At 43.8% G+C, this 22,294-nt stretch overlaps 1 protein-coding gene across 1 annotated transcript; it reads right to left on the reverse strand.

The window, feature by feature from the left end:
- Positions 1–2,675: 2,675 nt before the first annotated feature.
- ADPRHL1 (ADP-ribosylhydrolase like 1) lies at positions 2,676–21,780 on the reverse strand. The gene is made up of 7 exons (XM_057386847.1): positions 21,491–21,780; positions 17,465–17,629; positions 12,405–12,530; positions 10,529–10,669; positions 8,195–8,322; positions 4,614–4,746; positions 2,676–3,548 (listed from the first exon to the last, which is right to left on the reverse strand). Exons 1-7 carry the CDS (start codon positions 21,702–21,704, stop codon positions 3,391–3,393), a joined length of 1,065 nt encoding a protein of 354 aa, XP_057242830.1. The 5' UTR covers positions 21,705–21,780; the 3' UTR covers positions 2,676–3,390.
- Between the last annotated feature and the right edge of the window lie 514 nt (positions 21,781–22,294).

Here is a 22,294-nt window from a genome sequence, read left to right on the forward strand (position 1 = left end):
CTAATTTTCTTACTGTCTTTTCCCAAGATGCATCCTGCTGTTCTTCATCTATGCCACCTATGAGGGAATTATAGTCACCTCTGTATCAACTACAGACAGTCAATTCTAGTCCTRTTGGGGAACCCGGACAGGTAGTCCCCATGCACAGCAGGAACCCCATGCCAGCAGAATTCACTTCCCAGCATTGTGAGCTATGCCATATGACACRGTAGATACTCAGGCCCTTTCCGAATGCTGTGAAATGACCCAACATGTACTTTATCCCCCTCAGCCCTCTCATCCTCTGGAAATGCTGGTTTTCACTCTTTTTAACATGTGTGGTGTGCCTCAGTGTGCTGCTGGTTTATAGAAGGGCTGCTGCATGGTTTTCAGCGTCTAGAGGACAGACTGCTTGGACCTGCAGAGGAGGCAAGGCCACCTTTAAAGTTTTCCTGTCTCCTTGGCCCACAAATAATTAAATTGCATAAGACAGGCTGCTTAGATATTTATTTATAGGTTCTTTGGGAGCACTTATCATGGGAAGCATCAAAGTGGTAACAGCCTAATATGCTAACGGGCAGCACTGCAACCCTATCCTACTGGCTGGCCTGTCCCAGGAAACCTCTGCAGTGGATACCACTGTGCTGGGAGCAGAGGAGAGCCGAGGTGCCAAGGCGAAGGGAGAGGGGCTGGCACTCTCTCCCAGACCTGCTTGCTGCATCCTGCACCTGTGCACTACAGCCTTTCCATTCTGTTAGGGGTCCAGAGGCTGCTGAGTAGCAGGGGGGTGGTGGCATCCCATGGCATTTGATAAAGGCCTACATCTGTAGGATTTTCTGTTTTACTGTCTCTGGCGTGGAAAAGAAATGGAATCCTGTCTCCTGATCCTGAATTGCATGTTAAATATCTCACCACTATTTTAGGCACTCTGACAGCCCAAAGGATTGCCTGTTGAAGGGACAGTRGCATGGGCAGGAGGAGACAGCACTATAGAGGTTTCATCAGAAAACAGGAAACAAACTGGAAAACACTGTCCAACCTGCAAAAGCCGTCAGAGATCAATGGAGTGGTCTGCCTCACTGTTGGTAGGCTCTGGGGAAATGGCCATGAGCTGGAATGTGCAAAGTGCTGCATCCTATAGCCTCCCTCATCGCTGGGCATCCCATCACTACGTGGCTCTGCRTGGTGCTTGGTCCAGTGACCTGCCCCAGATAAGGAAGGCAACCAGGAGAAGCTCTGCCCACTCAAATTGTGCACAGGCCTTTTGAGTGTGTTCACTGAGATGAAGGCCAAGGCACTGCTCACCCCAACAGCTGCAGAAATGGTGCTTTATAGGTTTAGTCCTTTTTTTCACCTTTTAAATGAGATTCTCTTATTGACCTCTGAAACACAACTTGACCTTGCCCAGGCTAGATAGAAGGTAAAGTGGGAACAATTATGAATGCTCGTAATTTTGGTCAGTGATTATTATTTTTCTAAAGGAAGAAGAAAAGCCAAAGTACTAAAGMAAGTCCTACCTTATGCAGAATATGTTCTTCTCTCTTCTCTACTGCTGAATTTATTACAGGTGTGCTAGATGCATCCTAAACTAGAAGCAATGTTTTCAGAAAGTCTTGGGTGTTCTCTGGCATCAAAAGCTACTGACACAAATACTRCCTTTGGTTTAACACATCTCCAAAGCAAACAAGAAAGCACCTTGCGAAGCTGCCAAGAGAAAACATGCTAAAACAACAGCACGAGAAGTAACTCCAAGTACGGAAAACCTTTTCATATGGACATTGTCATGCAGGCTGCTATTCCKACTGACAGGCATCACCTGCTCCTGTGTTTGCCACATAACATCCCAGAGATGATTCCAGCAAAGGCTTACACGGAAAAAGGCGTAGGAAAGTACTCATGTATTTTTAGCTATCTTTTTAAAACACAGTTCAGCAGCTGGAGAAAGACAGGAGAAACCAACACCAAGTCGGCAATCACACACGGTGAAAATTAGAAAGTATTACGTAGACCTCAGTTTCTGAACTTCTAAGGCAAAAAATTAGGTTAAACTCGGGAACAAATTCTGAGCTCACTTCTGTGTTATTTCATTGAGGATTTCAGATTTGTACCTGGGCTGCTCTTGGGGGTATCAGGATTYCCTTCATCAAGGCCTACTGTTTGCTTTGTTTGTGGTATGCAACTTTAACCCAATCATAGTTTGCTGGTTTTCTTGAAAAATGAGGAAATAAAAGAAAAAGGAAAAATTAAAAGAAGAAGAAAAAAGGGGAAAGGTGAAGGGAAAGAAAAATAAATTAAAAGAATAAAGGACAGCAAAAAAAAAAAAAAAAAAAAAAAAAAAAAAAAAAAAAAAAAAAAAAAAAAAAAAAAAAAAAAAAAAAAAGAAAACTTGAAGAAGAACTTGAAGAGGAGAGGTGAGATGAGGCCAGGCACAGAAGGGAGGAAAAGAACAAAAGGTAATAAAGGGAAGAAAAAAGAAAAAGGTAAAGCAGTTGTAACTTTTCTTCTTGGGGTTTTCGTGGTACTCAGACTTGTGAAATGTATCACAGCCTGACTGTTGACCTATTACAACTGCTTGAAGACCTCAGCCAAAAATTCTGATACTGATACAGCAACATATAATATGTTCAATCTAAAAATAAAGACTGATACTTAGAAAATAATGCAAGATTAATTTATTTACAAATATTTCAGCCAGTTATATTTTGAAACTTTTTTTCTGAAGACTGAAGAAGAATGAAAACATAATTCAGAAATTTTAGACATGCTCATCAGAAATTTTAGACCCACTGATGCTTTGCTGTTCCCTTGAGGTATTTTTAGTGTTGGCTTTTCCTTTTTTGGAAGCTTCTAATGTAACAATACCTTACACCACAGTGCTGATACAGGGATCAGTGATTCATTAAAAGCTAATCCACRAGACATTAGGTTTACAAGTGTCACAGACACATTAGATTTGAGAACAAGGAGGGACACAGTGGTGAAAGGATTGTCAAATATACAGAGAATATCCCCGTAAGTGGGTACTACCATTAGTTTTGCAAGAAAGCATTAGTTCTGAAAATTAATTTTGTACATATAATTACTRGAAACAGCTGTTTAGGAAGTGGTATTATAGCAAGTTAGACTGAAATCAGTCAAAAGATGTTTTATTTAATTTTTGCCATTTTACGTTTAAGCAGCACTCCTTATATTCAGAAATCCCTGCATCTGTAAAAAACCCACAAATATTGCATATATCTAAGGAGTCTAATAATTCTAATAAGTCTAATAATTCATCTATCTTCACTTGCACGTCACATACATAGAGCTCTCCAGACTAACTCAGGGCTATCTCCTTCACTATGAATGTCAGCCAGGTATCTACAGGGTTTGATATAGTCTTTATGGAAAGAGAAAATGGCAGAAACTGCTTTACTTTTCCTCCATGGATAGTCGGTAAAGATTCTCGCCCAAGAATTCGAGCCTCTCCCTTTGCTCCAGGTCCTGGTACAAGCCCTTGGGCACCTTGCTCAGGCCGTACACCAGGCCGAACAGGCAGCCGGCGATGGASCCAGTGGCCGCGCTTTCCCCTGCARGTGTAAGCACAATTGCAGCGGCCTCTTAGTGTCATCTTCACGAACAAAACCAGAAAACTGCGCTGCACAGAGCAGGGAATATCCCACCAGGATGGAGCGCAGTGGGAGTGTGTTGGGTCAGTCCTAAAGGCTGAGGATGCCTGAGTAAGGGAGTGATGCCAAGGCAAGCCACTGTGGTAGCACTCCTGGGCTGGGAGCTCACCTGGTTTCAGGAAAATCTATCCCAGCCCAGTGGCTCTCACAGACACCTAACCTTTGCTAAGAACAAAGGAGGGAGTAATAGTTGCAGAGGCATCTACTGTACAACAAAGGTCCTGGACTGGAGAGTGTCCCTTCCCTCCTCACAGCACAGCACAGCACCACACTGTGCAGGCTCTGAAACACGCAGCCTTGCTGAGGAGCACTGATGCTTTGTGCGTGCAGTGACTCTGGGTTTGTGCCTGCCAGGATCTGCAGTGGGGGCTGTGAGCTCTCACTACTGCCTTGGGGCTGGTGAGAGACCCAGAGCCCTGCAAAGGGCCCACACCACATAGGGAGGGAGTGGGTGATTGTGGGGTCCTAMCCCCCAGCTATGCTGGCCCTCCCCAAAGCCCAGCAAGATTCGTCTGCTGATGAGGAAGTTCTCTCTCACAAAGCTGTAGAAGTACTTAACGGTGTGCCTCCAAGTCCTGGATTTTATTTGCCTGGCACTTGTTTGGGTGCTGTATTATTTTTCTTTCTTACTTGGTTTCACTACATGCAGTTAAAGGTCGTTTTGCCAAAGGTGCTTGTGCTCTGTCAGGAGCTGTCAGCCCTTTAGAATGCCCTACTGGGCCTACTCCTCATGCACCTCTGGCAGAACCATGAGATGTACTTGCAGCAACGTTTGGAAAGYGCCATAAATGGCTGGTGTGGTAGATGCTGCCAGAGGAATGGGGTTTAGAGGGTAAAACCGGAGGTGAGAATGTTACAGACAACATGGCAGACTGGCCAGCAGAGGCAGCTGCCAGGCAGGAGGGCTCTGTCCTGGCCCTGGTGAGGGAGCAGGGAGCAGGGGTGGGAGGCACGGGGGACCCTCACCTCCGTGGAACATGGAGCGGTTGCAGAGCTCGGTCCAGTCCCCTCCRCAGCCCATCAGGGCATCGTACGCGATCATGGGCGCGTCGTGGCCTCGCCGGCCGCCCCGGCCTTCGGAGCTCCAGCGCCGGTACGTCTGCGGGAGAGAGCACATCAGGGCCGGSCTGGAACCAAACCGGCGTGGGGTGTCCCCTAACAAGTGGGAATCGCTCGGTGGCTGGGAAGTGACAGGAGCTGTGCTCTGCCTCCCTCTGTGCCAGGGACGAGCCACAGCGGCAGCTCCCACACTCCCGGTGCTGCGGAGGTGCCGGTGTCAGCCTGGGCTGCAGCTCCATGCACCGAGCTCTCGGCAGGCCAAGGGGCTTGTTTAAGCAACTCAGAAATGCCAAAAAGTAGATCAAGATCGATTTCAAGTTCACAGCCTAGAAATCCCTTATCGTATGAAAAATTAAGGTTGGTAAGTACATATTTTATCAATCCTCTTCCTCTGGGAAATAATCTCAACTCCTCTTGTCACACATTTGCAAATGTTTCAATTAGCCAAGCTTTCATGGGGGGGGGGTGAAAATGTTCCGTTTCAGTAATTTCTAAGGGCTTTAGTTTCAGACTATGTTAATTCAAGTCCCTTTTTCTTGCCAAGCTTTTTCTCTCCTCTCCTACAAGCACTTGTTGAACAAAAGGGAAAATAATATGCAAATCTAAGAAACAATTCTTCCCCTGGAGAAGAAGGAAAGAAAAGTACTCCAAACCGACAAGTGAGGTTTGCAAACGAAAATTGGATTTTCTCTAGAGCAGACACCTCCAGTCCCAAATCCCCAAATTATCTCAACACTAATAAATTTATAAAATACCTTCCTATTAAGAAATGGGCAGCTTTATTTCCTGAAGATGAGTTTAAATCAAGGCAAGCTGAATTGTTGCTGGTTGGCTGGCTCTTGGCTCCTGCAACTTGTATGAAGGGTTTGCATTTCTGTCTATTCACTTTCACCTCAGCCATTTCATACTTGGTTGAGGTTTATCAACACATACATCAAACAAGGCAGAGTTGGACTACAGCTTCACTCTGTTGCTTTCTATTTTTTTTTTTTTTCACACCGTGGAGAGATTATTTATGCCTCTATGCTGTCCTCTATCCTATGCAAATTTCCAGCCTTATTGGTGCAGTTTCGGTGCTGGTGGAGCAGCAAAGACACCTGTGCAATGCTCCCAAAGGCAGGAGGCCCAGCAGGGAGGGGCTGTTCTGGGTGTGCAGTCAGGTGGCTCGAGTGTCACTCTGGTTAGTCCTTCTCACCCCAGATGTGTGAGATGTCATCTCAAACAGCCTTGCTCAAACAGCTTTACACTGGGGATACTTGTCCTAGGACTGAACCTGGGGGGACTTAATTGCACCAAGGCAGCACTTCCCAAACGTCTTCCTTCTCCATTCAGCTCCAGTGACTTTGTGCAGCCCTCTGCTGTGCTGTGGCACCAGCCCGGCTTCCCTTGGGTGGGCCAGCAAGGACCTAGTGTCTTGGACTAGGGGTGTCAACATGCACTCTCCTGCTGAAGGCACTGAGTTCTGCSAAGCCCAGGAGGTAATTCACATGTCCCCTCCTTGCTGTCAGCCTCTGCTGCAGTAATTACATCTGCCTCTGACTTCCTCACCCTTCAGGACCTGACCCGTTGCTGGCTAGCACTCCCTTTCCATTCTTTTTTTTCCTTTTTTTTTTTTTTTTCCTTCTTTCTGGGTTCTTTCACACTGCTGATTTAAGCAGCTCCATCATAAGGAAGCAAGGTCCTCATAGTCTAATTGTCCTGGATGACTTTGGCTTGGTTCATCCCTCGTTTTGTTACACATGGTGTCCATCACAGGAAAGTGAACTGGGCAAGTGTTTCATTTGCAGAAGCAAGGCTGATCCCAAGTTTGGAGCACTGTCTGCTCATTCACTGTGTATCTAACATCTCCCAAATGAACATCACCAGCTTACATAGAATGTGATCTTTGCTGCTGAGCATTTSAAGGCGTGATTTCTTTTTGGGAGGGAGACCACCTTTGAAACATGCTCAGACCCATCCAAGCCATATTTGAGGGCTTCACTTTCACATACAGCTGGCATTGTGCCTGCAGAAATATGCATCTAGCCAAGCAGGAGCATGCCTATGGTGACCCGCTGGCAATATATTTGTGCTTTATTAAGTGCATGTGGAAAGACAACTGGCTGTACTCCTAAACACAGGGGTACAGCTAGTCTGGAGGGAAGGCAAAGGAGAGCACTCCTGGGAAAAAACAGGCAGAATTGTTATCCTCTCCTCATTTACTCTTTCCWTAGTTATTAACACACCAATGAAGTGTCTCAGCTTCTGTGATTTCTGGCTGGTGGTGAGTTAAGGGTCAAGCATCATTTTTCCTTTCTTGTTCATCAAAATAAATAGTCCAATAGGCCAAAATAGTTGGGCTAGGGTAACAAGGGTAAATTTTGCTTCTGAATAAGGGATTCATACAGTTCTTTCTTGAAGTGGTCATGGGAAATTACTGTTTGGTTTAATCTCTCCTAAAGCTTTGCTAAGACTCYGGTAGTACTGGGAAGAACATAAAACTAGTAACAAATTCATGRCACTGAATTAGAAAACAAATCTGGAAGGGAATCTATCCTTTATATTTAGAGTGAGCAATTTCTTATTATCCACAGTCAGTTTGACTTCCATAGGCACCTTTCACTGCATAGATAATCACCTAAAAATACACAGTGACTTCACAGAGTAGAAMTATGCTTAAATAGTCTGGGAAAAAAGGATTGATTTATGGGAAAAGGTGACAAGAACCACATACTTATTGCTTAGCTGCTAAGTGGAGAGCTTTGGAAGGTGCCAGCACATATCAGATAGCTGTAAACACAGGGGAAGAAGACACATTATTTCTCTCGAGTTAAGAAGGTATAACCAGCAAAGAAAAGATGCTGTGCACTATAAAATAGTATCTCATGGAATGTGGTGAAACACCATCTCTCAAGACACTTAAAACTATCTTGGCACAGCCTATGTTGGCAGAGAATCAATCACTTGGGATGTCTGCCTTCTGCTTGAAGGACCAAAGGATCGTMGACTGGGTTGGAAGGGACCTTAAAGATCATTGAGCTCCAGTGCCCTGCCATGGGCTGGGACATCTTCCCCTGGATGTGACCAAATCCAGCTTCCCATACCTGGGGGTGTTATTGTGGGGCTCTGGCTGCAGCTCCATTAGGCTTTAATGAGAGCCCCAGGCAAGACATTTGCCTTTTCCACCCTCATAGCCATGGCCTATGTTTTGTACCTGCTCTGGGTATCACACCATCAAGTCCACCTCTCTGCACTGCTTTTCCCCATTGCAGCAAACTCAGGACTGGTGACAACTGATTTTTTTTTTTTTTTTTTTTTTTTTTTTTTTTTTTTAATGTTAACACATGCCTGAGCCGAGGATGAGAGTTTTTTTCTTCTTTTTTAAATTTCAGAAAAAGTTGCAGATTTCCTGAGTGCTCTGGTGGTGGAATCGGTTGAAAAAAAGTAGTGTGTGAAAATAYCTCTGTTGGTTCTGAGCCATCCCAAGAACTTTTGGAAGTTGCAGTTACCTTTTCTCTCTCCTCTGCATCATAGTTGTCTGGGAAGACAGGCTGATTCTGATTTTCCTCATTGATTTCTCTCTCCTCCAAATAAAACTGCCACTTGGCTTCAAAGTAAAACCAGTGCTCCTGATATTCTAAAAGCAACAGAAATTAATGAGTAGTATTTAATTTCAACAACATTTTCAGTTCTACTTTAACATATTTTCAGGATAATGGTAGTATTGACTGACACGAAACCCCAGGTATTTTACAGTAATATACTGCCTATATACTAAGAACGTACAGAATGAGACAGCTAATTGAAAACAGAGGATGTGAATGAAGAAAATGCTTTCAGAATTTTGTGCTATTTTAATGGTAATTAAGATATATTGAGATGAAATTTTATGAGAATTTACTGAAGAGTACTCCAAAGAAAAGATAAGTCAGCAAAATGAAAATAATTATTTGTCAATGTTTTTTATTCTTTTATTATGATTAAAGAATATCTAAAAATGCTTCCACTTCCTAAATACAAATTGCCACCTACCTCAGTTACCAGTTTCTAATCACACAAATTCTCCAGTATTTCTGTTGTATTTGCACAGTATTTCTTGTSTGATCATTCAGAAAAAAACAGATAGGAAAGTCCAAAATTCCCATTTGCATATATTAGAATACTCATCAAATGTAGTAAAAGGGATAAATAACACACACATCTGCTATCTGTGCCCATAGAAATAAGCCTTTTTTAATAACCATATGTCTTTCTTCTTTATTTCTGTCACTTTGGGAAGCGATTCCTAATCATGCTTAATGTTCCACATGTAAATAAACCTATTAAGTTTAGTTTGTTTTGAACCAATAGGTGTGGTTCACCCTTTTTATAAAGGCACGAAAAAGCCCCTAAGTCAGTCCTGCTGAACAGTTTAGCACATACACAAGCACCCGCCTGCAGATCTGAGGCCTGAGGGAAACCCTGAGAGGGTTAGAGAGTTAGAGAAGAGTGAGATGTCCCAGAGCTGAGGTGATGGTCACATTCAGGTCCATGGAACTATCTGGCCAGTAATGGCAACTGGATATCAGAGCAGGGTGTAGAGTCGACCTCTCTGTGACATGGGTAACAAACTCTCTGTTTGTTATCCATGGGGGATAATATAGCTAAAATAGGATTTTCTAAAAYTGGAGGACTCTGTTTGGCAGGATTTCTTTGCAGCGCATCTCACCAGCCAAGGAGCTTAACTTTAATGCAGGACACTTTTCCGCTACCAAAATAGGATGAAGCTCAACAATACGGGCACTAGCTGGAGGGCATGCCTCAGGAGTCCAGCATGCATACCTCCACACCGAGGGGTCCTGCTCGGCTGGAGTGACAGGGACCTGCTGCAAAGCCACTCAGAGAGACGCTCGATCACTTTAATCCTGCACCTGCTCCTCATGGGTCCCTGCTAAAAAAATCCTGGTGTGCAATGAGGTGCAGACAAAAACRCAGGGTCTTTCAGAAAGGCTTCCCAGAGCTCCTTTCAGGCTTTAAAGTAGCAGCTTTTCTTCAGGGGTAAATGTTAATTTCTGAAAGCCCTTGAGTAAAGATTTCCACTGAATTCAATCTCTCTTAACAGYTGTCCCTTAATCTCTTTCCTTGATGTTTCAAAGTAATGACATTCATCAGTCCATGGCAGGTCTCACTGTTACAAACCCATTGCTCCCTGGCAAGAGGGGACTAAAGTACCTTTGCCCCAAAGACCACAGAGCAATAATAAAGAAGTAGTATCAAGTTCAGTAGTTSTGTGACAATGAGGTATTTTAAATTGAGGATACAACAGGTTGTATCCTAAATATTTGTTCAGAAAAGCAACAAGTCAAACTTGAATTTATGGTCAAAAGCTAACTCTAGGTCAGGAGGCATCTGCAGGTGGAATTTTCCTGGCAGGACGAGGACTGTCAGTGGTTTTTCTTATGGAAAATGCTGAACTGCACTAATTGATGGAAGGGAGGTGAATAATTCATATCTCAGCAGTCAGTTTGCCTAATAACCTGCTAAATAGAATTTCCTTCCTCCCCCCCCTACCCAGCAATCATTGAAGATTTCCTAAAAATAAAACTGTGCAGTAGGGCACGGTCATTGCTATTTTGCTTTGTATTTTTGCCACTAATACACCAGGCAGTTAACTGGTGGTAGGAGAAGGTGGCACCACCTGCAAAGAGTTTACTCCTGTGAGCAGAGGAAGCAGGAGGACAACCTGTGGAGAGAGGAGAGGGGGGAGAGCAGCAGGATGGAAAGACTAGGGAGTGACATTTCTTCAGTGCCTTTCCTGCTAAACACAGCTTTAAGAAAACAAACTCCTGATTCAGACTCGGTACCTGCCATGTGACGAATCGTCTTCTTACAGTATTCTTCAGCCATCGGCACAACCTTCATCATCTCCCTTCCCCACTGTGCAAGGGGTTTCCCTTGGATCGCATACGCCACAAAAAGAGCTGTGCAAAGGGACCCCAGAAAACCTGGAATTCACAAATAACAGGGATTACCAGGGTGCAGTCTGTGCTGGTACCATCCTTGCTGTCCTTGTTGCTCCTCACAAAATCATGAGTGGAATGCCTCATGGCTGTCAGGTATTAACAAATGTACACACTCCATCTCTGCCTGTTTGCAGCCTGACTCATGGCACGTCGAGATCATTGGCTAATGAGGAGTGCCCTTTGGTTTGCAACTTACCTTTCACAGAGGGGAGCTTCTGTTCTCAGTGGTGTAATGTGATAGAAATTGAGGTAGGGGTCAAAAATAAACATAATCTACCAACCTGATACTGAAAATCTTCTAATTGAAGTCACATGAAATAATTGACTTGTACAAAGTGCTTCAATTACAAGCTCTCATCCAGCCCAAGAGGGGTGGCTGCTAGCACTAACGCTATTTCTGGCTTGTTTGAGTCTGAGGGGACAAACCTATGTCCCCTTAGAGGAAAGAGCAAATTGCCCAAGAAAGACATGCTGGTCTTCTACTTTGGTTACAAATATTTCAACATTGTAGATAGTACCAATATTGTAACTGTTGATGGGCACTCAACACTTCCATGACACCCGAAACTTTAGGTCTCAGTTCTTACATTTGCTTGTGCTCTTGGCATTCTGTCAAGGGCAACAAAACCTGGGTGCAACGTGCAAAAGAAGCTTAAGAAAACCAGTCAGTCATTTAAATAAACCCCAGGTGAGCAAAGTATTGATGCACACGCTGGTTGGGTTTTCTGAGTCTTTGAATTACAAGGATCACAGCTGGCATTTCACTGACACCTTTCAGGATGGCAGTGAGGTGCTTGTAGCCCTTCCATCYCTCTCCACTCTGCCTCCCCTCTGTGTGACTTGTTTCTTTTCCCAGCTGAAAACTCTTTCTGGATGTAATTTCTCATTGTATGGAAGGTGTCTGACAGCTTGGATCCTCCTTGCTGCCATTTTCTGGGTCTCGTAAGCCCTTTCTGGCATGAGGCACACAGACTGCAAGCAGTCTTATGGCTGCTAATGCACCATGGACTTTACATACAAACCTAATTTTCTGCTTTGTTTTGAACCCTTTTCCCCTAATTTTATGCCATCCTAATGGCTTTTCTGACTGCTTCGTAGCACTGAGCRTGTGGAACATGTCACCATTCATTATGGTTTTATTTATTGTTGTTTAAAATAGACAGAATGAATACATGTTTACATAGCAGGAAATTATCAAAAATGACAGACCAGAATATTAAAGCCATCATTAAATCTGATTATTTATGTTTTGTTTAGAAAGTGTTCCAGACAGTATCCTAAAATATGTRGAGTTAAGATTTTTTTGGCTTACTACCTTTACCTACAGTGATTGGATATGACAAAACCTGCCAAGAGAAAAATGTTGTTATCCCCTGAATCATAAATTTGCATGATAACAGTGAGTCACCTAGATATACATGAATCCTAAAATTTGATCAAGGCAACTAACATGAATATGCTTTGAACAAGGCAGGTTAGATACCGGGATTTTAGGAGAGAAAACAACTATGCCTTAGGATGCTGTCTGCATAATATACAAGCAAATATATAAGCTATAAAAGTAATRTACACTTGCATATATTAACCAAGCAAAGTTCAAACTGAGGCCTTTGAGCCTGCAAAGCAGAGGTGGGTTCTCCAGGGGAGTTCACAGGAGCCATGCCATTCCCTGCAGAAGAGCAAAGCTGCCTTAGGGGTGTCAGAGTGCGGGTATTACCTGTGGGATGGTTGTGAGTCATTCGTCCACATTCAATGCTCACTTCTATAAGTGACTCCAACCTTTCCGGCTTCCAGTATCGCATCCCTAAACACATGGCTTTTGTGGAAGCTCCAAATCCAGACCCTAAATTACAAGGATAACAGCAAGCATTTAAAAGGAGACTGATCTCATACAAATATGTTGATTAAATGTGAGACAAGCACACTTCATTAATTCAGCTCATGTGTGAGAAGGGAGCTCCTCAGGGAATGGGAAATTAACACGYAAAAGTAGTTACAAGTTTTGAAAGTTTCTTGTAAGGAATTTCACTCCCACATAGTCATCCTAGTTTTACAGGTATATTCCAATGTAATCAAGTGCCATGAAGAGTACAGTGGGTTTAGAAAGCAGTGTGCTCTCTTGTTCACAGCACTTGTTTGAGCCAAACTCTCATCCCACCTTCACTCATTCTTGCCTGACACTGTTTTTGCTTGCTCCAAGTGCCTGMACTAGAAACAGAAGTTTGAGAAAGAGATACATTTTTCCCACAGCCTCATTTTATAGCTGTAAGCACACAATTAAATGTGTGCTTGTAGTTCACTTTAGATGAGCTTCACAATTCACCCTACAATTTTAATCCATGTTTCATCTTAGCCTCACCAATTTCTACTATACAAAAATAATGTGTACAAAAGGAAGTAAAGGCTACAGAGCCAAATTGTACAGTTAGGCAGTGTCAGAACTGAAGTTTCCCATGCAATCTGAAATTAGTACTTTTTGTGCTACAGCCTGCACTAACTGAGCTTGGTGTTGGGAACACCCACCTCCATGCAGCACAGAATTTATTTATTGAAYAGCTAATTCAGAATTTCTTTTAATCCTCAGCACTGAGTGCATGATCCCAGGTGTTCAACTTTTAAAACACTTAATTGAATGGAGTTAAACTTACTAATGAGTTTCTCTGCAGTACTTATCACAGTAATATCAGGATCCCACAGAAGTTTTAATGAGCTTATCTTCACAAGGCACCAGTGAGGTGATTATCTCCTCTTTGCAGCTGGTGAGCCAATGCCCTAAAGAGCATTAACTCATTGCAGGCTACCACCCTGAGRTGGACAGGCTTTGATTTTTCAAAGCACTTGGCATTTTTCAGCACTGTCTTTGCTCAATCACACTTCCCAGTGACCTTGGGAATAGCTGAGAGCAATCAGCATTTCTCTACTTGGTTCCTGGAAGATAAGGGGCATGTTCATGCCCCCTATTTTTAGCCCATGTGAACCTGCATGAGGAGCACAATCTCCTTGTCTTTCCCAGACAGGCAGCTCAGAGAAGGCTGTGTGCCCATTAGTGTGTGATGGCAAAGAAGGAGCAACTCAGAGGCCAGAGTGAATCCGAGTAGCAGATGCCAAGGAGCCAGGTCAGGGCTCTCAGTCACTTCTCTGGAGAAGGGCCCTCACTGCTGCACTGGGCTTTGCCTGCTGTGGGAGCAGAGCACCACGGGCTCTTTTGGAGCACTTTTTGCCATTTAGTCTCATCCCAAGTGGCTCCAGCTCCAATGTCCTAAGATTAGGAGCGTGATCCAAGTGTGGTAGTGGGGGTGCCAGGGAGATCTACTGCAAGCCAGAGTCAAACTAACATAAGCCATCTACTGGCATTTCCGGGTGCAGTATCCGAATTTCCCTCTTAGGAAAAGAGCTCTTTTTCTCCCCTGAGAGCAGCTATCCTGGAGCAAATAAAACTATCTGCCAAACCCACAGATAACATAGAAACCACAAGGAAGAGTCAGGAAAGAAATCTAGTCTTCCAGGGCACCATTCAGCTGGGAGAAAATATCTTCTCCTACTTGCAAGACCAAACTCTTCATTAAATCATCTGCTGCTGTAGAGTAGCAGATGAGAGTATTCACTATGCAAAGACTGGTTTCTGCAAAGACACAATCCATGCTGGTTATCCAAGAGGGGAGACTCCTGCACTGCACAAAGMTGCTAATTAAATAACATCTCTCAGTAAATCCAGAGTGGAAGATGTACCACAGTAATTTGACTGCTGGTCTGGAGGAGCTTGTCTTTCCAACCTCATCCAGTTCCTACAGTCTGGGAAGTTCCATTAAAACCTTCTGCAGAATTAGACAAGTAAACTTGGTAGCAAAAATTCCATCACATGGAGTAACATTAAACCCAGACAGAACTTCARGGAGCTGTTAACTCCCATGTCTCACGCCTACCATTTGAACCAAGGACAAAAGGGACAGCGAGACTAGTCCGAGCAACAGGGGTGCCACGTGTAACAACATAAGGACTGTCCTCCATGACCAGACCAAAGGTCAAGCCAACTTTTCATGTCTGACAATGAAGAGGATACTCAAGAAAGAGACAATTTGCCTCCCTGATCCAGGAGGCAGCGAGCTATTTGTCTTTCTGTTTAATAACCCTTGAAGGATTTCGCTTGGGTGAATTTGCCCAGCTCCTTTTTGAATTCATATGAACTGTAGCATCTGCAAATTGGCACTGGGAAATAGGCAGCTCAATTAGGTATTGTGTGAAGAAGTCCCTTTGCTTGCTTTGAGCTCATGACCTTCTAGTTTCATATGAAGTTCCTACTTGCTGTCCTGGAGGAGACAGTGAATTTTTGCTGTACCTATCCATATTTCCCAGTTATTTTCATTCATGCACTACATTATTCTTTTTTAGTCTGTTACACCTCACTCTGATTTTCTTCACTCTACACCTGCAGAATAACAAAGATTAGGGTAATGGCTGCTAAGACCTAAAGAGGACATGCCTTTTGTGACTTCAGATCATTCTGCATAAAAACTTAGAGCCCAGCACCTTTATCTTATCTGTGCATCTGCAGCTTAACCTTCTCTTTAGTTTTCTCCTCAACTTTCTGCATTTAACTCATATTTTTCCCTCATACTCCTCTGCCAAGGCCCCCAGCAAAAGGGCACTGTTCTCAAGTTCTTCTAGGAAGCCCAGAAGTTGCTTCCACAGCTGCAGATAAGACCTGCTTGGATGCTACAGTCTSGGCCTGAAATACACATGATACAGGTAAAGCCCAACTATTTGACCCATCATTTGGGTGGCCTTTCMCAGTGGCTCCAAAAGCCAATCTCTGGCTCAGGAGGTACTACCTAACTCAGATTTTGGTCCCAGTTCTACAACATCAATGATTCTCTTCTGAGCAATTTGAAGTTTTGGCAATGGATCAAACCACTTTTACCACGTCTCAGAAACAGCAGATTCATCTGACAGACTAACACAGGCTAACAATTAATGGAGAGAATTTTAGTCTTGCGCTTATCAATCTTGTAAATTGTAAACAAGCTCTTAAAATGGAAGGTGTTAGAAAACCTTGGGCAGGTTTTCTGGTGGTCACAGKAATCTCACCAGCCTCTAACAAAACCCAGGTATCTCTGCAACAAGTGTGGCAATGAGTGTGACATGGGGTGGCAGAGACACAGGGCAGTTTGACTTAGGGATTCTCAAACCCACAAGAGTTTGAGGAGCATCACACAAGCAATGCAAAATTACCTAAGCTAAGTCCATGAAGGCTGGCACATGAATTACTGCTGGAAGCAAGGTGGGATAGAATGCCCACAGCAAATCATCCTTTTGGTTCCAGCCCATCCAAAAAGTAATCTGACTGCTGGGTATTCAATGCCTGTGGCATGTTTTTGCCTCAAGAAGAATTTTGTGCAAACTCAATTAAAAGTTAATTATGTCTATAGCAGAGTTGGGTCCCATAGTAGACAGAATATCTCCACTTCAGGTCACTGGTTCTTCTGCTCTCAGGGTGAAAAAAGGGATTCTTGAGGTGTTCAGGATGCTTATTTGTCAGACCAGACAGAGAAGGTGGCTTTTAGCTGCTGCATCTCAAGGCTGGAATTAATTTTAGATTCTTCTAGACGAGGGTATGCTCAAAACAGACAGCCCATCATGGAAAGCTGGGGAGGAGGAAGGCTGAAAAAGGAGAAGTAGCTCCAACACTGCAGTGGAGCTGGGAACAGCTCTACTCAACTGCTTGCTGARCAATGTTGAGTGTTGGTTGGGGCCAACAGCAGTTCCCACAATTATTTTCACCAAATTTTATCCACTGTCAATCAGAAAGCATGTGACAACTGCCAAAGGGGCGCTTTCTCAGATCTGGCTGGCTGATAGCAGGGTGGGAAGAACACACCCTTTTCTCTCCCAGCAGCTGTTGTGAGGAGCGGGGAACAAGCCAGAGATGCCTTTTGTGTCAGAGAAAACTGGCTGCAGAGACCCAGAAATAGCTGTGGCATTGTGCCATCGGGTCTTTGCCACGGCGTTGCATCAATACACGGTTCTGTTGAGCCAGCGTGTCCCGCAGTGGCTGTGACACCGGCACGGCCAACATCGGTGTGAGCTGACACCRTTTCATGGTTGGCTGGATCTACCTCCTCTGATAACAGGGTGTCTCCACAGGCTTCCAAAATTATTGCACTGCATGTGTATGTGTGTGCACACAGCTGCTTGTGCCTTATTTAACTTGAAGTGGAAATTTTATTCACTGTAAAAGTAAACTATTATAAAAAGAAAGAAAGAGAGGGCCAGGTGTAGGTAATTCAGGCTAGGAATATTAGGGATTATCAGCAAAACAAACACAGTTGTTAGCAGGGCATCCAAATGGAGATGTGTCCCTGCTTTCCCTCCAGTGAATGTATTGTGCTTAGAGCAATTTACAGGCTTGGCATTTGGTTTCAGATCTGATATCACTGAAAAGATCGAAGTCTACAAATGTTCAAATAGAAAATGGTAGAAAATATTTCTTAAAATAACAGTTAAACTCAAGGACAAAGATCTGGACCCCAAGGCACAGAGCCAAGGACAAAGTCTCTTTAAATAGATGTTAAAGAGGGAGGGGTTTGCTTACAAGAGGACACAGTGCCCTACAGAAGGAATTCTTGGCAGACCTCTTGTCATCCTCAGGCAAACATGGAAACGTTTCAGGGGTAGTGGCCTTTGATGTYGGGGGGGAAAGGAAACAATTTCCACATAGCCACAAACACGGACAGCATTGATGATTCTCGCAGGAGCTGTAGAAGGAAAGCRGTACCGTACCCTTTTCATTGAAGGGCGTGTGCCAAGCGAGAAGGTGGTTGTCTGGTTTTAACTCCCTACAGCCTTCGATGGTAGCGGGGTCCGGCCGCCTGCCCGAGAGCTTGTCCACAGCATCCACGTAGCGCTTCACCAGCTCCCGGTACAGGTCCTCCAAACACCAGTAATCTGCTCAGGAGAGGAAGAGAAGGTTGTTATGTGAAGGCAGAAGAGCAAAAAATTGCAGAAAACATGCACGCAAGCTCACTATGCATTTGAGAAATATTCCTGTTTCCACTTCCAATACACCAAGTCACACTTCTGGYGCCACTGTCAACACATTTTTACACAATATGAGCAGGCTGGAGGGAGAATGGTCCCAGCTCTCAGTTCTCATCTTTCCCTCCACTCCTCTCCATGTTTAATTGCTTCATTGGAAAGATGAAGGCATTCTGTTTATCAACAGTAACTGCTCAGGGCCTTTATTTAAGCTCTGGTGTGAAGTCATTACAGAGATGTTCAACTGTCAGGTGACATTGTGGCTGCCGTGGGGTCTGGGTAAAGCCAACTGTTCCTGGCTCAGTCCCTGCCTTTACAGATGTGAATCCAAATTTAAAATTAAAGACTTTTTTTTTTTTTTAAATTACCACATTACAGAGTTATTTTAAGATGTGTGTATGACTACATACAAAAGCAAATTAGCGAACTTCTTTTTTAAATCTGTATGTCATACATATTTTTGGCTAAAATTTGTAGGTCTTTCATGCAGGGATCCAAATATCATATACCATGAACAGTGAGCTTTTATAAAAATCAGTAAGAGTAATAAATCCCTAATGCCTGTAGGCAGTTTCCAGCACATAAATTTCTCTCTGTAATAATTTTGCTAACATTTTCTGTTTATAGATTATTTATACCAAGTCTTACAGTCTTGCCTAAGGAGGAATCTTCCCCTTGTAAAACATATAATGTTTCTTCAGCATTGCTCCTTCTCTTGGCGTGTGTTGTCTGTCATTGGTCTTGAAGGGTCCTGCCCTTGACTCTTGTCGAGGAAAACCTTCCACTGGCATCTATTACAGCTGTGCAATCAGTGGGAACAGAGGCCAAAGAGATTTCTCCTCTTACATATTTTCTATATACTTAGAGAAACTCCATTTAATACTTGGTTTGTTGTACAGGTTGAATGACACAGCAGGGTAATTTCTTCTAAAAATATTTTGATTTTGTCAGAGATGGTGAACTCTGGAAATCTGAAGTTTAACTTGAGAGAAAGTTTGAAGTCCCAGAAGCCAGAGACACTCTGAAGTACCAGTTATGAAGGCAGGCAAATAAAGTAGATGAAGGGTAGAACAAGGATTCCTCTTCTTTCATATGAAATAATACCCTGCCAGTTACACTGGCCCACATGTAATCCTTAAGAAACAAGACACTTTCAAGCTGCCAGCTCTTTCCAGATTTAGGAGTCAGGTGTCACAGTTGATCCAGATGGGAGCCAGGAGCAGGGTTTACTGCCCGGTGACTCCTGCAGAAAACTTGTCCCCAGAGCCAGAGTCCCTGTRGTCCAGCACCCCCGGAATGTTCAAGCCCACCATGGTTCCCATGCCTGGAGCCAGACTGCTGTCCCAGCCATCAATAGGACAAGTCCTTTCTTCTGAAATGAACTCTTACTCTTTTAAACTCATGTTTAAATAARAGAGGAAAAGGCTTTGTTGTTACAGGGATGGTTTCCCTGGGCTTGATGCTGTTCTTGCTCCTCCCTTATACAACAGATTCCTCTTGGAAGTAGATATTTTGTTTATCTTTCATTGTCAGACCATCMTTTCAGTCGGTGCACATGGTGGATTTGGGGAGCCCCTGCTCAGTCTGCAGCAGTGTCCATGGYCCCGCTTGCATCCCGGGATGTCTTGCCCTTCCTGGGACATTCTCCATGCAGCCGCCAAAGCGCTGCCCAAAATCCCCTGGCCAGGTTAGAACTGCCTTTGTCTTTAACACAAATCTGCACCCCACGCTTAGCTGCTGCCTCAGCCTCGGCTGGGAGCTCCCCGAGGGCAGTGCTCCGATGGGACTTGATGGCTTTCAGCCCTGGGCATGTTTGTCCCAGCCTGCAAGCACCCCGCGATTGCCCGCAGGTGAGCATCCAGGGAATGCTGTGGCCAGCAGGCAGCCAGCCAGGCAAACAGGATGTGCAGGGAGCAGGGCTATGAGCGACAGAGACGCTTCTATTGCTTATTTCCCCTCTTTTTTTCCCATTTTTGCTTTTTTTTTCTTTCCTTTTTCCTGGCTGGTAATGTACCAGTTACCCAATATATTCTTTAAAATCTTTAAAATCAGTTTACACAGCAGCAAGGGCAGGTGCCCAGGGTTGGTGGCAGATACCTTCAGCCTCACAGATCCACATTCACCTTCTTCAGCTTTACTCTTTTGACGTGGGTGATTTGGCGCCTGGGCTGGGCCATGAGCAAGCCCAGGGGTTTTTTGCATTCCCTGTGTCAGGAGGAGACACTGCTGAGGGCAGGAGTGGTTCTTGTTTCCCATGTGGGAAGCAAGGAGGAGGACTTATTTTCTCCCACTCACTGATGTTGCTGTGAAATGAAGATTTTGTACTAAAACTCCCCACTCCATCTTGCTGTTTTCTCTCCAGCCCATGAAAGTACATTTTAAAATGCTTGTCTGATCAGGCCAAAGAAATGAGTGTAGGATAAACACAGCCAATAGAAATGATAACTTAAACTTTTTTCTTTAGAGCAATTTATAGGCTGCTATATTTAAGAAAAAAAAATACTATTTTAATGCTGGTCTAACTGACTTGATTACCCAGAAGTTATGGTTTTAGAGAGCTCAATAAGCAAGAAACATATGATATGTATTTAATCATAGCCTATATTCAGAAATATGCTAGTCATCTTTTTTCTTGATAGGCTGACATCTTGCCCTTATCTTTAGTGTATTAGCTACCCCTTAAACCATTGGTTAGCTAATAGCCAAGTATGAAGTGTCCCACACACTCTTCAACTGATCTCTACCTACTAAATTTAGAGCAGATGGCAAGCAGGCAGATAAAGCAGTGAAACACTAGCACAAGGGAAATCTCATTGATGTAAAGGATACTTAGCTACGCTGTGAGCTTCTGCTGCTGGTAGTTATGCAGTGTTATGAGTTTCAAGAAAAATCAGGAATATTTTTACAGAGATTTAAAAAAAGGGATTCATACTGAAGAGGCAAAATACTATTGAGAGGTCACCATCTTCTGGTATACTTTCTGTGATCTTGCCAGTCTCAGAAAGCTCTAGTTTGATGGGTAAGGTGTCGATACAAACACTATCTTATCTTAAAAACACTACCCCCACCATGAGAACAAAAAAATGTTCTCTCTCAAAGCACTGTGATTTTAGAAGATGTATCTTAATAACTTCAACTATTCTGACAGACTTTATTATACACACACTATGTTAGGATACTTTTTGGACTAAAGACATGGAGATTTCCCTATAAAAACAATAGGGTTTTTTCTGGCTTTGCAGATGCAACCCTTTGTCTGAGGGGCAGTAATGAGGAGACAGCACTAGTGCTTTTAGCCTGAAAGAGGTACTAAGGTAACTCTACTCCAGCCTGGAGTTCTAGACACAAACATGAAAGAAAGGCACTTAGAAGAGTTCTTGTCTTTTACAGAAGAATCTCTGGTGGCTATAATATTCCCTGATGTATCCCAGCACATAGATAATCTACTTGGAAATTAGTTTTGTTATGCTGGACGTGTGGTATTTTAGAGTTTAAGCTTTCACTAACTGTATATATCTAGGGAAAATACAGAGAATATCTCTCTAGGGAGAGCCCCAGCACACTCCAGAAACCAAGATTCCCCAGTTGTGAGATGCTCACAGGATTGTGCTCATGCAGCAGCMAGACTAATGCACATTGTCATTCACACAGGCAGCACTTCTGACACACTTTCTCATGACTTCCCCAGCAGTCAGGCTCATTCTAAGAAATGCAGCAGCTCGACAGTTGTGCTCCTCTGCAGACCGCGTTCACTATTCCCACCGTACCTACCTGTGATGACAGCCTCAGCTGTAGCCATGTGCATGAGCGTGTTGTCACTTACTGGCCACTTGTCGGGAGAGAGCACCAGGTTCTCCAGCCCTCCAATTTCCTTCAGCTCCTGCTGGATTTTTGCGCCTAAGGCATTGTTTTCCCTGGAGAAATTGCGATAACCAAGAGCATCCCCTACCCCAGCCAGCACAAGTGCAGCCTTAAATTTATCCATCCCCAAGGCGCTTTCCACTTTCCTTTTGCCCGAGACAGGCACCGAATCTTGATCTTCCTTTGTTCCTTTGCCTTCAACTCAGCTCCCCTGACACTTTATATCAGCCATTGTGTCACACCAAGAGCTCTCTCTATAAGGCAAGGACTTCCTTTTCTGGCTCTGCAGATGCCATCTCTTGTCTGGGACCCGACAGAGAGGAAATGTTTCATAACCCAGGGATTTTGCAGGGGCTTTGTTCAATGCAACTGTAAGAGCAGACCTGCAAAAGCCTCGTTTCTGCAACCCAGCTTAAAGCAAGCCAGGAGATCCTTAGCCCTACCCAGCATAAGTAACTCTACACCCAGAAAAACAGATGCCTCCACAGGGGTGCTTATTTATTCAACAACTTGTAAATTAATATTTTCTTTTCTGTCCATTTCTAATATGCTGAAGTCAGCCTTCCTCTCAGGGACCAGTCAGAAATAAAGGCTATTATAAACTGTACTGTGCGTACAATTTTCCAGGCTCTGTACACACCAGAAGGAGGGATTGAGCAGTAAGAAATCTAGTGAAATGCAGATGACCTCTCCCAYTTCTAATTACACACCATG

Source organism: Malurus melanocephalus, unplaced genomic scaffold (genome assembly GCF_030028575.1).
Source record: "Malurus melanocephalus ecotype Western Australia unplaced genomic scaffold, MMel_1.1 scaffold_1, whole genome shotgun sequence".
NCBI lineage: Eukaryota > Metazoa > Chordata > Aves > Passeriformes > Maluridae > Malurus > Malurus melanocephalus.